Source organism: Ambystoma mexicanum, chromosome 1p, assembly GCF_040938575.1.
Source record: "Ambystoma mexicanum isolate Mex_15411 chromosome 1p, UKY_AmexF1_1, whole genome shotgun sequence".
In the NCBI taxonomy this organism is placed as follows: Eukaryota; Metazoa; Chordata; class Amphibia; order Caudata; family Ambystomatidae; genus Ambystoma; species Ambystoma mexicanum.
The window spans coordinates 1,297,698,317-1,297,715,714 of record NC_090921.1 but is presented as its reverse complement, the minus strand read 5'-3'; the positions used below and the strand labels follow the sequence as shown (position 1 = coordinate 1,297,715,714).

The following is a 17,398-nucleotide window of genomic DNA, read 5'->3' as shown; positions in this document are numbered from 1 at the left end:
CCAAGTGAAAGCCGTGTAAGGAGCGGGCACCCGTGGCAGGAGGGCTATGTGGGACGCACCTTCTCGCGTCGCCCACTCGTCCCATAATGCGCGCGAAGCGCGCGGGGGCGGGGCTTGATGCAGTGGCGAGATCTCGCGAGAGCGCGGGCTCTCGCGATGTCTCTACACATACTCCACCTAAATGCCAACCCTCCCGATTTAGGCGGGAGGCTCCCAACGTTGTTAGAAAAAATGTCGCTATTTTGTACTGCCTCCCTCCTAAAATAATTGTAGCCCCATTGCATTTGAACAGAGAAAGTCAACTCTCCCATTGCTTGGAGAGAACCTCCCTCTAAGCTGCCTTCTTCTTCTTAATTATCGGAAGCGTGGGCGGACCCACGCAGGCGCTTCCCCCATCCTATAGGATGATGTGCGCCGACCCTCTAAGCTGCCTCTTTCAACGTGCATCTATGTCGTGGGGACTTTTTTTCTCATTGCGTAAACGTAGAACGTCGCCAGTCGTTTGCGGAAGGACACTGCGTGTGTTGCGTGCTATAGTAATTGGTTCTTCCGGTGGCGGAAGGATTGTTGTGTGGCTGTCTGGAGCGCGCGGCCTGTGTGGCCTGTCCTTTCTTACTGCGGAGGAACCCAGGCGGGAGCAGTAGTGCTGGAGCGGAGGTGGAAGCTCGCGAGCTGAGCCCCGGAGCGGCCGCCCATCGGCCAGGTGAGACGCGGGTTTGTGGGTGCGGAGTTCTGGAGTATTTCGCTCCGACTTTAGTTATGAAAATGCGGCCTCTGGCGCATCGGACTCGTGTGTTGGCACACCCTCGGCTGCCATTTTTGGAAGTTGCACCCCCACTAGAGCGACCTTGTGTGTGTGACTGTGCGCGTTAAATCCCTGCGATCGCGTTTCTAGTTATTCGGGAATATCCCTCGTGACTAGCAACACGGTGCTTAACCGGAAACCATTTTTAGTCTGGTGGGGGTAGATCAGATGTGTATAACCGAACAAACCGAGGTGGTGTGTGTCTGGGCCTACTACGTTTTGGGGGTTTCACAGCACCCTGTTCGCTTCCAAATTAAGACGTGTCTTTTGAATGACGGCGTTTTGTATGCGACTCGTTGCGTAGTATTACCGCTGTGCGGAGTGCGCTCCAAATAGCCCGATTCATGGAATTATTTGCGTGAAAAACGCAGATTTGCGCGCCTTTCTGCCCGAAAATCCCCGTTTGCAGTATGGGGATTTTCGGGCAGAAAGGCGCGCAAATCTGCGTTTTTCACGCAAATAATTCCATGAATCGGGCTACTGTCGAGACGAAACCTACTCGAGATATTGGCACCGCCTACATCTCGTAGTGCAGATGTGCTTGCCTACTACTGACGGTGACCGGATCCGATTGGTGTCGATTATCATGGACGTGAAGCTGGGTGGTGTGGCGCCGTAAACTACATTTAATTTGGGTCGTGTATATATCTTGGGTGTTGTCGGCTTTATTCGTTCTGTTATTTCACCATTCCGAGGCGCACTTGCTTCAATTCGTTCTGGTGCTCGATTGAACGTGTACTTTAGTAATCCCGATGTGTAGTAAGTAGCAATAAATGTTCTTTATATGGGTGACGCCTTTCCCCAAAATTGCAGCGCTTTAAGACGTCGATAATTTCTGTGAAGAACCTTCCTTCAAACTAACGCCCTGAACACTTCTCTTTCAGGTAGTCAAGATGACACAGTTTTTGCCTCCCAATTTGTTGGCCCTTTTTGCTCCCAGGGACCCTGTCCCATACCTACCCCCACTGGAGAAACTACCACACGAGAAGCATCACAACCAGCCGTACTGTGGTATTGCGCCATACATTCGAGAATTTGAGGTAAGGACGTTACTTAACAACACAAATGTCTCACCCAATGTGTTTAGTTATTTTGTGTATGCTAGAATATTAAAAACGTATGTTTAGGTGCATGGTGTCTTGTGTGCATATATGTGTAATATATTGCGTTGCATCTATTGTTCCAGTATTACGTGTAACGGCACACGCAATATACTAAATTAGCTGTATGCTTCTTTTAACAGGATCCCCGAGAGGCACCTCCGCCGACCCGCGCAGAAACGAGAGAAGAACGCACGGAGAGGAAGGCAAGTACTGCCGCTCCCCAATTTATTTTCATCATTCCCATATCCTGTATTTTGCAGACTTTTCAATTCCTATGAAATGTTTGTTCACCTAACGTCTAATTCGATATGGCCCAGTTTATCATGCTTCTCTAATCTCGGGTCGGGCCAGTATATATCCCCGTTGTCCCCAGAAATCCCAAACTTTAGGTGGGCTTACCTTATATTATTCCCTGCCTTGCACCTGAAAAACCCACTAAACGGTTCACTCACTGTTGGTCAAATGCCATTCCAATTTTCCTGGTATGGCTAGAGCTAGGAATCATGTGTTATGTAGGAACATTCGTTTTCGTTTGTTGCAGAAGTTGGAATTGGCCTGCACCACTGTTTTGCATATTCTCCAGTGGTGGAAATTGGAGAACTCTCCTTGTCTGTTTCATACGTAAAGCTCTTCTCTGCACGTGGGTCTCTTTCAATGTGTTCTATGCCAAGAACGTGGACTTTGTTGCTGGGTGAGTCTAGGATGCCCGTGGTGCTAGTGTGCATTGGCTGGGTCTGAGATATTCAAGTCCCCGAACGCCACACCCTCACAACGACATGACACGCATGCTCCGGTGAGCTAATACACCAACAAGCCCATACCTTTCAGATTTGGCGGCACGCTCAACAACTCTACTCAACATACGACCCATCGAAAAACAATGTCCTGACAAGCTGCGATCTGCACTGGGTATTGGTGGGCAAAACAGACTTAATTGCACAGCGCAACTATCGAGCCACATCGAAGAATCTGGATTGTGCATGTGTGTCCAACCGCCTTTTTGGGCACTTTGAGAGATGGGGCAGGCAATCCCCGGTTCCTACCTGCCACCGTCCCATAAACTAATGATGCTGAAACTATGCAGGGATTCATGTTTACGGGGGCTTGCTCTCGGAGGTACTACGTCACTGTATTCAAATGGCAGAGTGAGCGCAACACCTTGCTTATTCTGTTCCTCCATCTGGTTCAAATGCAGAACTCTCCTGCCAGAACAGACCTCCTTTTTACTGCAATAGTTCTACAAACCCCCTCCCCCCCCGCATGCCTTCTGACTGCATACACATTGCTTTATTCCCAGAAGCCCAAAAATTGACTGCCTGGGTCAACTCTTGCTGCCACACTGACAACCAGTGTGATATATATGAATGAATGTGACCCGATTTAATACACACATCTGGACTAGTTTAGAACTTTATCCGCCCATTTCTATCCTCTAAATTTGTTCTGGTAAGCATCAAGCACCCTCACCTCCCTCCTTTAGCTTCCACCCAACCTAGCAGCTCTTCTGGGAAAGAGGGTGCAAGTGCAGCAGGGAAGTGCCGAGGTGTTCGAGCTCGTGTGCGAGCCACAGGTGAAGTGCTAGGAATGATTAAGTGCTACGTGGACTGGCCTGCATGAGGTTAACCTCGAGCCAAGAGTGTGCAGATGCAAGTGCTGTAGGTGGATTGGAGCTGTGCAGGGTTGGTTTGGTGAAAAGATGAGTTAAGGAGCTTCCAGAATGTGAGATCTGCGGGGGGGGGGGGGGCTGTCCCATACGAGGAAGCCCGCAGGGGGAAGTGAACATCACCCTGCCCTTGGGTTAGCAAGCAAAACGCTGTATGCACACGTTGGTGCCAAAACAGTGGTCTAGGGGAGTTTTTAGTGAGATAGTTGGAGATGGTAGTGTGGTCCTTGGGCCCACAGCCTTGTCCATGATGCAGGGGGATTTGAATTATTTAATATGTGCAGCAAAGCCAGACTTTTGTGCACGAGAGATGCTGTCCCTGGGCTCAAGGCCTAGGATAAGTCTCACTACCCTAATCTGGACTAGCTGGAGGGGTCGCAGAGTGGAAGATGGTAGATTCAGGAGGAGGCTGATCAAGCCTAGAGAGAACCGGATTGGGTCACAGTGAGCCTCTGAGGGAAAGGGAGAAAAAGGGCAAGATTCCTTTGAGAAGGAAGAGCTTAAAGTGTGACTTCTTGGAAATGTCGTGAGTGGGAGGAGGAAAGATGTTTTCTGCCTTCAGTTGAAGGCACAGGGGGGAGAGTCCGAGGTGGAAAGCCAGAGTGAGGGGGAGGAGGGATCTGTGGTCCCAATGAGAAGGATCTCCAGTTTTATAGGCGTTGAGGCAGAGATTTATTTGTGCGCATGTATTGCCTACCTGTACTACGCTGGGCTGGTGTGATATTCATGTGTGGATCTTCAACATAAGCTCCTTTCTCTAGCTGTGCTCCACCAACATTTGTGGCTTCTATTTACTGGTGGGTACTTAATCCACTAAACCCCAAACAAGCATTTTTCCAATGTGCGCTTCCAGATATCTTTTCAACAGCGCTTTCATTTTCTTTGCTCTTGCAGAGACGGGAGAAGATAGAACGCCGGCAGCAGGATGTTGAGAACGAGCTCAAAATGTGTACGTTTCTCGGTGATGGGGTGTTTAAACGTTTTGGTGTGGGATTTGGGGGAGGTGGGGTGTTCATTTCATGTGTTTACATGTGTATGTTCTAACTTACACCTGCTTTCCTTCTCAGGGGATCCACACAATGATCCGAATGCGCTGGGAGATGCCTTCAGGACCCTGTTCGTGGCTAGAGTTGTAAGTCTCAAGCTTATTGTACTACATGCCCTTTTTACTAGTCCGTGGTAATATAAAAAAAAATCATGCTGTTTTTATGGGGTTCTTGTGTTCTTGCCAATCCTTCTGCTGCTCCCTTTTTTTGTAGCCCAACTGCCACTTGAAGTGTTGGTGAGTGGCACACTTGATTTATTGGTTGCCCAGAATCCCTAGCCCTGTCACTGTATGTATGCGGTTTAACTGAAACTTCATGTGTATCCCCTGTGTTAGATGAACTGATATGAGGGTAGGGGTGGGCAAAATGAGGGCTGATGTTGATGGCATAGTTTCTTAATTTTTTTTTTTTGTCCTTAGTTTGGAACCGACATGGTCTAATGAAGATGTTTACGTCTACTAAAATTACTAAGGCAGTGATCTACCATAAACCCACATTAATTTGAATGTACATTATGCCGTCTAAATCACTAATGTGAATCTAGTCTGATACATTAAATCGTTAGTTTCTATAGCGGGTCGTGCCCAGCAAAGGGAGGCTGCCTGGTGAGAATGTCGTAAACTGAGCGAACATTGAGTAGGCTAGGCTGTTGATGCTCTGGTTACCTCGTTTACAATCTCTATGGATGTTACTACTTTGTTGGGGTAGAAAATCGGTTATGACTTGTACAGTGAGCATTTTTTTGCAATGGTTTTTCATAACCCTTCTTTTTTGGGATATTGCAATCTGTAATGCTTTTCCTTTTTCCGTCTCAATTTTCCAGAACTATGACACTACAGAATCTAAATTGCGGAGAGAGTTTGAGGTGTATGGCCCAATCAAAAGGGTAAGTGAACGCTTTAACATTGTTTGGCGCCTTGTGCTACCCTGCAAGGCAGCAATTCTTTACAGATTAGTTCCTCTATGAATTGATCTGAAGGCACCTGGCTCTAACAATCTCCTTACTACTTGCAGATTCACATTGTGTATAACAGGCGATCTGGAAAGCCACGTGGCTACGCTTTCATAGAGTATGAGCACGAAAGAGACATGCATTGTAAGTTGTCTTGCTTCCACGAGTCCTTCTATTGTAGATCATGCACGTTTATGCTATACATGTTTTTGAACTATGCTAATACGTGTAATGTACTTTTGGGGGTCGTTTCAATATTTTCGAAAGCGCCTTTTTTGTTTTGTTATACTAAAGCCAGCAGTGGTGTTTAAACTTTGATCAGCCACCTGCTATACCAGAAGCCTTTCGTTTATCCATGTCCTGGCATGTTTTAAAGCACTGTAGAAAATGTTTTAGCATCTGGCTGTGCTTTTGTTTTTTGGGGGGGCACTGGGGGTCATTTTATAGTCGTTTTGGAACGTAAACCTGTGAACTTGCATAGAACTAGTACCTGTACCGGGGTATCAGAAATGACTCCTCGGATATCACGTGGAATCGCATACCCACCTCCCTGAAGCGTGACTATCCCCGTACATATCCACAATGGGTCCACTAATTGGCCTATGGGTCTTACCTCTTTTTTGGCCCATACCATTTTGTCTTGGGATGACTGCATAGGACCCACGTTAATGAAGCCTTTCTTTGACGTTCGGTTGTAGCTTGACCCCTGAAAATCTTGAACGACCCCCTTTCTAATAGTTTTGACCCTCCTAAGTGAGTGGTCTGGTTTGTCCGAGGTAAGTCTAATGCTGTTTCTAAGAAGTTTGCATTGGGTGGGGGACCCAGATTCCAATATAAGCCCAGTGTGCGCGCGTGTTGTGGGCATTGTTACTACTTCCTGTGGTGCAGTTGTTCTTGCCCGTCTACATTCTGGAGGCGTTGGTTTCTGTGTGTGAGCTATTGTTAAGGATCAGACTACAGATGCATTTACTGGAGGGGATTTTTTGAGGTTGGGTCAGTAGTTGCGTTTTGCAATTTTTATAAGTTGCTTGTTATTGTAATCCGGGTCCCACACTAGACATGTAGGAGATGGGCAACAGTCCTTTCCCAGCACAGTCGTTAAGCGTCTTGTGGCTGTTCTAGCCCATGTGTATAAATCTAGGGGGCATTTTTGCTTTGCAGTTCTGTTGCCCAACTCCAAAATATTTTGTGTAAAAGTTGTATTTTGGATTACTCTTGTTTAATAACTGTACACAAGTGCATTATGAACGGGGTGTATTAATTGTGTGTTTTATTGTCACTGCAGCCACCATTGTGATGGCAATTGCCACTGCTGGCTTGCAGCTGATGCTAATGCTCCCCTTTACAACATCTCATTGTATGGTTGGTATAAGGGTTTGTATGATGGGTAAGACTTTGCAGTACCAATACACTATACACGCGACATTGACAGGGAGCGATAGACGGGAATTCAGACGAGGCCCCGCAGTTCTTTCCTTGGCTCAATAATCGAGGAAAGATCTGTTTGCATGGGGGGGGTTGGGTACCGCCGTCACTTCCTGGCTCTGTGTTGCTCCTCGCACGGGTATGCGCAAGCCTGGGAGGCTGATGAGGAAAAGGTGGTATTTGTGGCATTAATTGCTGCTTTGCTGAACCATTAAGGGGGCAGTCTCTTAATCCCTTTTCACAGGCTGCTTATGGTTGGTAGATAGGTTTAGTTATTTTTCACATTTTCGCGCCAGTAATGTTTGACTTAGTGTCAAAATTGCAGGGCTCAAATGCACGTTAACTGTATCGCACTGAACATCCCCTAGATTTCCATCAGCTGCATCTTCCATTTCAGTTTGAAGATGGTGCCGTGGGGAGGTTAAGAGTTCAACTTGTAGGAGCAGATTTAGTTGTATGCTACCCTGAAAATTCATATTGTGAAAAGTAAATCGCCCATTAAAGGTCCATGGCAATGCCAGTGTTTGTCCATTTAGCACCCATTTCAAATGCTCGCATAGTGAATGAGATTTCAGCAATCCATCCCCAAAAGCTGGCTGTAAGAAGCATCAGATAATACTTATTCGATCTGGTGTTCATGGGTTGGGTTTGATTTTCATTGTCCCTGGCAACAGTGATTTGAGCTCTGCAATTTGCTGTGTTGGATTATATATAGGTCCTAAAATCCTTTTTTGCTTCTCTGGAATGGTGGGGAACCCCAGGCATGCTGGGCATTCCCAGTTGCCCTGCCCTTTCGAGCTGCCCCCTGGTAGGTTGCAGTTATTGAAGCCGCCTCAGGATACTGGTATCGAACACAACCTAGTCTGTTGCCAGTTTCTCAGTGTTTGGGCTCCTCTTTGGGACTAGTTCAGATCTAGGAACGGTTGGGGAAGTCTGATAGGGTTTTGTAGCTGTTCCAGCCAAACATAGTTTAACAGTAGGCTAGAGCGTCAGTTTTTATCATACACTTTTTTTTAAAACAAACAACTATCACTTTACAAACAGTTCGCTGAACCATTGAGTGTCCTTTGCTCATGCTCTTTTAGGGAGTTAAATTATGTCATCCAATACATTACCAATTAAAATCGAGCTATACAATGCAATAACTCTTTGCACACCTGTAACCCGGCGTGCTAAAACTTAATTGGAGCAGGTTATTCATGTAGCAGTTCAACCAGCTGTTATGGTTTGGCGCTTGGGGCACTTGGCAGCAGTCATGTGGTGGAGTATCATTGCACCATCGGAGCCCTCGGTGTTAATTGTGAAGAATAGACTTTTTTTCTTTTCTTTTTAGATTAGTATATTTGGTTGAACTGGAACACTGTTAATGTCAACCTGTTAAATCTTTTTGTACAAGGTAGTACCTAATGTAGATCTAGCTGCCCTAATGTATTTGTAACCAGTGTGTAATCCATACTTTCTGCTGGTTATTGGGGGTGGTGGGAGAGATTGTAACAGCCTTTGACAGGATTGTCCTGACAGCTGGAGTGTGATGTTACTTTTAGTAGAACCTATAAGATTTGGATCTAATGAAACTCAGTAAGGACCATGCGTTGTCACTGACGACATTGAAATCTCTCAGGCAAGCACACAGTATATAAAAGTAGTACATGTACACTTCCACCACCCAGTTCTTGTGAACCTTTTAGCTAAGAATAGCTTTCCATATCAGATTGTGTAAAACAAATGTCATGCTGGTAATCAAGGTGAAGGTAAGATAAGCGGGCTCAGGTAAGCCATCAATATCTTCCTGAGTGTGGACATCTTGTCGCCTCGACCTTTGAAACACCAAGCAAATGGAGAAACTTGTAAGGAGCAGACGCCTACAAGCCGTGGTAAAACCAACTTTTCTTTGTAAGGTCTGAACCTGTGGTTGGGGGAGGTGGGTGTTGGCAGGAGGGATTTGAACCCCCAATCAAAGCAGGTCCCTCATTCTTGACTGCTTTTTTTTTTTTTTAAATGCTCTTAAAGTTCCATTGCAGTGGGCATGCTCATAGGATCCATGCCCCCTATTCTGGGCTTTGGATCCTATGGACCTACACATTGCTTTACTAGACAGTCATTTTTTTAAAAACTTGTACCTCCTCTGTCCCATCCTTTTCCCTCCCACCCCCTCCAGTAGATATTTTGGGGTACCCCGGTTGGCTGTGTAGGGTATATTTTTGTTTCTTTAGATTTTCCCAGCTTTAGGCTTGGCTGCCTTTTTTCCTTTGACGTCACACGTCTTGATGATCTAGCTAATCCCAGCTAGAAGGCTGTGGGGCATTCTAACTAAATGTGGGTAGTAACCCTGCCTCTGTTGGTGTCAGATGGTGAGTGATGCCCTTCGGTATTTCATTTACAATGAAGCTCCACTTGACCAAACCCTGATGGTGGGGCACATAAATACTGGCCTCTCCTTGATCACTGATGGTAAGCTTTTTCCCCGGTGCTGAGCCATTAATGCTGACCAGTAACACTTTGGTTTGTCATAATTTCATAAAAAGGTGAGTTGAGAAATTTGGATGAGGGGCTAGCTGTCTGGCATGTAAGCTTTGATCAGAATTTTCTGATTTATTTGAGCAAGGCCGTTGTGTCCTTTTGGAAAGGAAGGGTGCCAAATGGGTTTTCCTTGCTGGATCACCGAGGATTGACTGCTGATGAGCATAGGACTGGTCACTCCCATCAACCCTGTGCAGGCCTTTGAGCAGCGGGAACCATTGGAGCCCATGGCTTGATAACTTGAACAGCAGCCTGTCCTTGTCTGCCAACATCCAACACGCCATTCAGCTGTTAATTTCAGCACAAGCTTTTAAAAAAGAGGCAGGTATTCAAAAAATAAATAATGGCATCTGAGACAGGTAAGGCAAGCAGAACTACTCGCTCAGTGGCCAAAAAACAATCTTCCAGCACCCAACGGGCAGAGAAACCTTTCTTGCCGAGCTAGTATCCTGAATTCGTTGAGGCCATAACATGAGATTTTGTAAGTAGTTTTTCAGGTAAATCTTTTATTTTAGTTGTGCGCTATTTTTATTTTATTAAAACAGCACCTGTTTGCCATAGTGGTGGGTGGGAAGTACTTAAATGTGTGGAAGAGGTGTGAAATGTCTGCTTACTTGGGTTTGTCTTGTTGGAGCTGCTGCGGAAATGGCTGGCAGGGGTGTGTTGCTTTAAAGAAGCTACCTGTGCAAGAGGCAGATGAGTGATCGGCTTGTTATGGTCATCAATGCCAGCTCTGGGTTTCCTGGCATTGAGATGCATTTGACTGCACATATTGTATGGGGAAGCCTGTGGTATGGATGAGGTATGCAGGCCTACAGTAATTGCTTGCTTTGGAATTGCGTGTTTGGAGCAAGTATCCTAGCAATTGATAACTAAACTAACCCTTGCTTTCTTTACAGCTGGGATTAAAATTAATGCCTCCCTATATTGTTGGGTGGTGGAATTAAATGCTCCAATTTTTATCTGTGGGTCTTTGTATTTCGCCTGAGTTCTTGACCACAATGGTGGCAAATTGGAAAAGGCTTCTATGATCAAAATGGGAGTTATCTTAACCCAAAACATTCTGTTCTGCCAGTATGGTGGCATTTAAGTATTGAAAGGGATGCCACCCGCTAAGCAAGCAGCCAAAAAAGAGGGATGGGGCAGTGTTCATTAACTTATCCTGCTACATATTCCCTTGCTAATTTCAGCGCACATGTAGTGCATTGCAAGTGTTACGCAAACGACAATATGCAAGTCTCCACATGTATTCCTCCCTAAAGTATTGAAAAAGTGAGCATGGCCATGTACCATGATCGGCTTGTCCCTTATAACGCATTAGACCACTTTTGGTTATATGAAATGGCACTGTTGCCTGGCACTGATGTACTTTTGGTCTCCTCCACCACTCCCCTGTCATCCCTTCTCAGAGTTTCAATTTGGACTTTGATAAAATATGTGAGCAGCCGAGTGAGTGGTGCGTTTCCTGTGTATTTAAAACCAGGCTGGTCACCTGCAATTTTTCTTGCCTAAACCCGTGCTTTGCTGTTGTCTGGGCAGCAGTGCACCAGGGAAGGCACATAGGATGTATCCTGGTGTCTTAAAGAATGTGGTTTCAAAAGCGGTGGGCGGGATAGGGGACACACTGCTCACTGGCTAACTCTTGCACCCCTACCCTTCTGGATGCAATCTGTTACAGCCGGCTACAAGCATGCAGATGGCAAGAAAATCGATGGGAGAAGAGTGCTTGTCGATGTTGAGAGAGGGCGCACAGTGAAAGGCTGGCGGCCACGTAGGCTTGGTAAGGAATTGCATGTTCAGTTCATTAGAAATGTGCATGATCTTGCATTATACGTTAAACACTTCCATGTGGAGCATCCAGAGACTTGATTTGGGTCGCTGGCACGCAAAACTTCCGCGGAATCTTAACTCCCATTTCGGCCACTGCACTAGGCATTTGCTAGCAATGTTTCACGCATAGAACCCATTGAATGTTTCTGGCTGTTTTCAGAAGTGAAAACTACCTGTAGCCTTAATGTCTCAGGTTAATTCTGTATTACACTTTTACGTAACTTCTATGTAAATGCTAAAGTGAGGGGCTGTTTCTTTGGTTGCCAAACATTTTCACTTGTAATTACTTGTTCTTAAGGTATCATGCTGATTGGCTGGCTTTTCTTTTTAGGAGGAGGCCTTGGTGGCACACGTAGAGGCGGTGCTGATGTGAACATAAGGCACTCTGGTCGAGATGATGCTTCTCGATATGACGAAAGGTAAGGTTATGCAGGAGATGCAAAAATCAAAAACCCAAATAACTACACTATTTCTAGGCTGTAGTTGCCGTAATTTTAGTAGGTTGCGCTGTAGGGGGAAAGGGGATTGTTAACGAGAGGGTACCGATTGTGTAGTAAATTGCATTAGAAGTTTCTTGTAGATTAAAGCAGTTCGACCATATGAACTAAGTTAAAAGTGCTCGCCTTGGACGACATGAAGCAACACAGGTTCGGTTTCCTGGGCCCGCGCTTAGAAAACTATGGGTATTCAGCTTGTTATGAATACGCAATTAAGACCCGTAACGGCATTCTCTGTGGCCCTGGGCCGTGTGAGCGCTTTAAAAATGTAAAAAAAAGTACAAATCTTTTGAAGCGCATGCCCGAGTCCTTGATCACTGACAAAAAAGGACTTGTGTGCTACGTGTTATATTAAAGGAAATTAAGAGTTTATACAGAAGTTGTAACGCTTTTGGCACCTAGACAGTCAAGTGAGATTGAGAAGGAATGAAATGTGCCCACTTGTCCAATATAATTCTTAAATGCTAACTGGTCCTAGAATACTGTTATTGTGGCAAGTGCGGGTGGAATCTTAAGCCACTGCATCTCCCCTATATGCAAGACTCGGCTGATAGCAGCGGCTGTGTGAGAAGAGGTCACCTGTATCTGTCGGCCTACCGGAATGGCAATATCTGGCACGGTTTTTCTCCATAATACCGCATTTCCGCACTGTTGCATGGTGGGGGTGGGGGGGGTGTATGGTTTCTGTTTAGGATACATTAGCATTATTTACACTTTGGAAGTTCTCATTCGAACTGCATGGTGGAAGACGCATCTTTCTGTAGCAAAGTTCTGAGGGCTTGTCACGAACGTCAGAATTAGCACCGTGAAGATGGGCAATAGATTTAACTTGGTTCGTTGCAGATCCCGTTCACCTATTTTCTTAGATGGAAAGCATTGCCATCTCTCATGCATTCTACATGGTGGCCAATATCTCTGGATTGCTACATGGTTGTGGGATTGTTTTGTAATTGGACATTAGACCAATCGCAGCAGCATTGTAGACTGCTGAGAACTGATTACCCATTTTGAAAGGTAGTACTATCCATGTTGAATAGACCAGCCATGGCTTCCCAGTAGAATCTTATTTTTTCATTGGGCCTGGTTTTTATTTTGTTTGCACTCTGCATCAAACCCTGCATATGGGCAAACAGACCTACAATTTAATTGACTACATCGTTCGGGTGGGTGCTTTACAGTTTGTTATATAACACAATTGCACGTCATCCAAGTGTTTTGAAGCTAAATCCTTGTGTTGCATTTGCTATTCAACATGAGGTTATTGTTATAGCAGGTGGGGGGGGGTATTCAGATCCGTGTGCATCCTAGTACTGTAGCCCACGGCAACTGTAATGCTCTGCACCCCCACTCCTTGCGCACAGCCACATGCCTACACTTTCATGCACATGGTCAGACTATTTCCATCGTTCTAGGGGCATGCTGGTACTTTTTTACGCCTCTTATGTACCTGACTGTGCCCATTCACAATGTGGTGTGGCTGTTCAACATAAATGTAATTCCAATACCTATTGTAATAGGTCAGGCTACTGTGCAGTTATTTTGTACACACTTTCAGAGCAAAATATGCCATGCAGTCTGATCTACAGTTGCAGCCTCAAGCTTATGTGGTTACTGGGTTTGGGTCGAAGCAAAACAATTTTGGTAATGCGTTCTTCTGGGTGTACGCGTTTTTGGAGATTATTTCAAGTGTGTATATGCCTCATTGGGTGTGGCATTGGGTCATATGGCACAAGGTACTATAAAATACCAGTACTACATGGTAAGTTATTGGGACTTCCCCTTGATGTCCCTTAGACTTGCATGCATATATATCCCCAGAAAGGCGGTAACAAGTAGCCAGATTCCCTTGCCACACCGGACATTAAACCCGTAGTTCGTCTGTTTGCTCGCAGCCGAGGCAAAATAATATAGGGCTGTGCGATATGGACTAACTCATGGTATATTTGGACTGAATGCGATATCTCAGTATTGTCTGTGGGTTAAATGCTCAGTTGTAAGCCACCAACTACTTGTGAGATGTCAAACTCTTTTTTTATTTTAATTCATACGGCATTGATCAAAAAGTGCAGATACAGGGTTCTTCCTGTTTGAAAACTAAAATATATTCTTGTACCTATGCTTCACAAAGAGTCCCGTTTTCAATTATTGTCTCAGTATTATGGAGAATTTTGTAGTCAAATATTCATGTCAATACACAATTGTTTTCCGAGCTGAGCAGGAAACTTGTATGGCCGGACATTGCCTTACATAAATGCCTATTTCAAATTCTAGCCAACTCAAGGAATATTGACTGAAAATGGGCAGAGGCCCTGGAAAACTGGAGAATTTCATGTGTATGTGGATCCTTGGGTTTTAAAAGTATAATCTTGTATCCTTCACAGTGGGATTGATCACAGCTCGGCACGTCCAATTGGGGCACGGGGGGCAGGCGGGTAAGTTAGGTGGGCTGGTCTCCCATGGTTGCAAATCCATTAACTTCTGAGATGGCGTAACTAACTTTTCCCTTTTTTATTTTTCTCTAAAGGGATCGTGAGCGTGAGAGGAATGAGCGTGAACGTCCAGGTATCGTCGAACGCAGCCGTGACCGAGACAAGGAACGAGATCGCAGAAGAACCCGGTCTCGCGAACGCAGGCGAAGGACACGCAGCAGAGAAAAAGAGGAACCTCGCAAACGTAGCAGAGAAAAGAGCAGAGATAAAGAGAAGGACAAAGATGTTAAGGACAAAGACAGGGAACGTAAGCGTAGGAGCCGCAGCAGAGACCGTAAGCGGGAGAGGGGCGACCGTGACAAGAAGGAAGACCGGTTAGATGGTGAGGTGCCAGAAGTTGGTGACGCACTTATAGAAGAGGTCGCTATACCTGATTTGGGGGTTGATGGCCTGGAAGTAAAGCAGCCATCAGAGGAGAAGTCCAGGGAGCGAGACCGAGAGAGGGATAGGGATAAAGACAGGGAGCGGGACAGAGACCGGGATAGGAGACGTAGTCATCGGGAAAGAGACCGGGACAAGGATAAAGATAAGGATAAGGACAAGGATAAAGATAAGGATAGAGAGCGAGATCGAGATAGGAGACGTGATAGAGATAGGGACAGGGATCGGGACAGAGATAGGGACAGGGAGCACAAGAGAGAGAGAGACCGGGGTGACCGTACATCAGAGAAGAGGGATGAGGAAGAGGACGACGACGAGACGCAGGACAACGGGTTGATTACGGAACAGTTGGAAGAGGCTAGCCAGGACATGTTCATGGACCAGGAGTCTATGCAGTCTGGGGACGGTTATTTGTTGCCAGAGAATGGCTTTCCAGAAGAGCCATCTGCTGAGTGATCTCCCTGCTTCATAAGCTGCCCAATGGACTTGTTGTTTTTGCAAGCTGGACCAATCCGTGTATGCGTGCGCAAGCTTTTTCCATATGAGCAGTCCATGCCTACAATTAAATTGTAAAGGATTCCTTGTGGAGTTCCAAATTGAAGTTCGAATGGATTACGGTATGCATATACATTTTTTTTGTTTTTTTTACTTAGGTGGGTATGTTTTATTTCTGTAGTAAAGTCCATCCTTAACTCCACTGTAAGTTACATCATTGTGTTTCTTTTTAATGCTCTTGAGAATAAACACGTTTTAATGTTTTCAGTTGGTTTGGCACTTCTGACTCCCTTGTTAAAAGTTGGTTGATTTTTGTAAAAAATAAATTGGGCGTAGTAAAAAATTGCAAGCTACTAGCTTGGGTGTAAAGTGACTCGCACCCCCAACCATCGGGTCTTGACATGTGCACGCACACAGCACCTCATTTCTTACAACTTTTGAGACCTCAATTTATGATGGAGTTTGACAGTGACCCTTTATTTTCTGAGGATTAAGACTAAATGATGGCTCGTTGGATGCTCAATGGTTGGCTTGCCTCTTTTACCATTTTCAACACCCACCCTCTTTGGGGTACTCCCTTCCTTTTAGTTCTGACAACCCTCTCCCATTTGTCTTGATTTCAAAGAGGGGCGGTCAAACCTGGTAGCAGTATCTAAGCTGCTGTCTTTCTGGCATGCCTATTAGTGTGCCCTCACTTTAATTCCACAGCAAATTATGGATCAAGCATACAATATGTGGGACACTGCAACACTGTACTGAGCCACGCACTGGAAACTTGATCCCAGAGTTTTTCTTATCCATTTGGTTCCATTCATGCAGCTAACCTTTACATTTTACAGACATTAATTTCATCAGAGGTTCTCCCCAACCTGTCTTTTCTGAAAGGAAATGAAAAATGGGGCCCAACAGGGCATACCTACATAGTAAAAATAAAATGCTCAATTTTTGTTTGATTTCAGACCCTTCTAGCCCTCCTAGTGAGAGGGTAGATTTTTGCTAGCAAATGTTGGCAAAGGGAGCACATTTATCAGCACATTCAACCACTAGCTAACGTAGGCTATGGGTCCATTCAAGCACTTTTTACAGGGGGGGGGTGTGACTTTAGTGAACTAGCATTTGAAGAAAATGGAGCGTCACAACTAGTCTATTTGGGCTGATTTCTGACAATGTTTAGGGATCGGTGCAAAGTTATACAATTGATGGCACACAAAACCATCCACTACTTGCCTACATTAAAGTGAGTTGTAGCCTGGCTTAAATGTAACTTGGGTGATGGCCCTAATTCATGGAAGTGAGCCCTGAATGGTATACTTGGTCCAGGTGCATAGTTTTTAATGTCGCCTCAAGTTTTTTGTACCCATCACATAAAATGATCAACAGTACAGCATTGCCAGGTATGATGGTGAACTTAGTGTCTGTAAAATGTAAAGGTAGCTGCATGAGTGGACCAAAATGGGATCAGGTTTCCAGTGCATGACTCTGCAGTCTGTTGCAGTGTCCCGCATATTGTATGTCATGTTAAAGGGAAGTACGTAGTATGGTGTTGCTGCATTCAGGGTAATTGTCAACTTCAGGTGGGCAAGATGGCCGTTGCCCTGATATTGACAGTTTTCATACAGCTTTCAATTGACACTTTCGTGGAAGGGTAGAGCCCCTAATAATGTCCCTCAACCACAGCATTCCAGCCATGTGCACCGATGAACGCATTTTATTTTCCCACTATTGGGAACATCTGACTTTGGGCAGTTCATTTTTTCCCTTAAAACGAGTATCTCATTGGAAATGCTATTTCTGGGACCTGGAGGGGGGTGGGGCCAGAGGTGTGACACTCCATTTGGAGACTTGGCATCAAAGAACTGGGTGAAGGCTGCGTAGATACCACTTGCTTTCCAGGCCTCTGGATTGGCCTCTCCTGCAGGTGCTAATGTATATTGCGATCATTGTAAGTAAGCTTTCCTGTGCTGTGTAACCCGCTAGGTAATCACCTATGTATGTGCATCACTGCACCCTGCTAGGCTTTGGTTCTCTAACCATGAGCAAAGCCTCCTATGTGTAACTAATACCTTCCTGCAACGTCGCCTCAATGCCCTTGGGCTGTAGTGCGCTTTACAAATTCAAATAAGCGTAGTGCAAAGCAAGCTCGGGAGGCGAACTACAGCGTATGGTATTCCAGAAGATCCATAGATGTAGAC

At 45.4% G+C, this 17,398-nt stretch overlaps 1 protein-coding gene across 2 annotated transcripts; it reads left to right on the top strand.

Moving 5' to 3' along the window:
• Window positions 1-424: 424 nt before the first annotated feature.
• Window positions 425-15,473, top strand: SNRNP70 (small nuclear ribonucleoprotein U1 subunit 70). Of its 2 annotated transcripts, XM_069605783.1 has the most exons (11): window positions 534-703; window positions 1,690-1,845; window positions 2,049-2,111; window positions 4,466-4,520; window positions 4,639-4,703; window positions 5,441-5,503; window positions 5,632-5,713; window positions 11,193-11,294; window positions 11,676-11,763; window positions 14,223-14,273; window positions 14,366-15,473. In XM_069605783.1, exons 2-11 carry the CDS (start codon window positions 1,699-1,701, stop codon window positions 15,165-15,167), a joined length of 1,518 nt encoding a protein of 505 aa, XP_069461884.1. In that variant the 5' UTR covers window positions 534-703; window positions 1,690-1,698; the 3' UTR covers window positions 15,168-15,473. The 2 variants fall into 2 exon arrangements, with proteins under 2 accessions (XP_069461893.1, XP_069461884.1); XM_069605792.1 differs by lacking the exon at window positions 14,223-14,273 and having other exon boundaries at window positions 425-703.
• The last annotated feature ends 1,925 nt before the right edge of the window (window positions 15,474-17,398 follow it).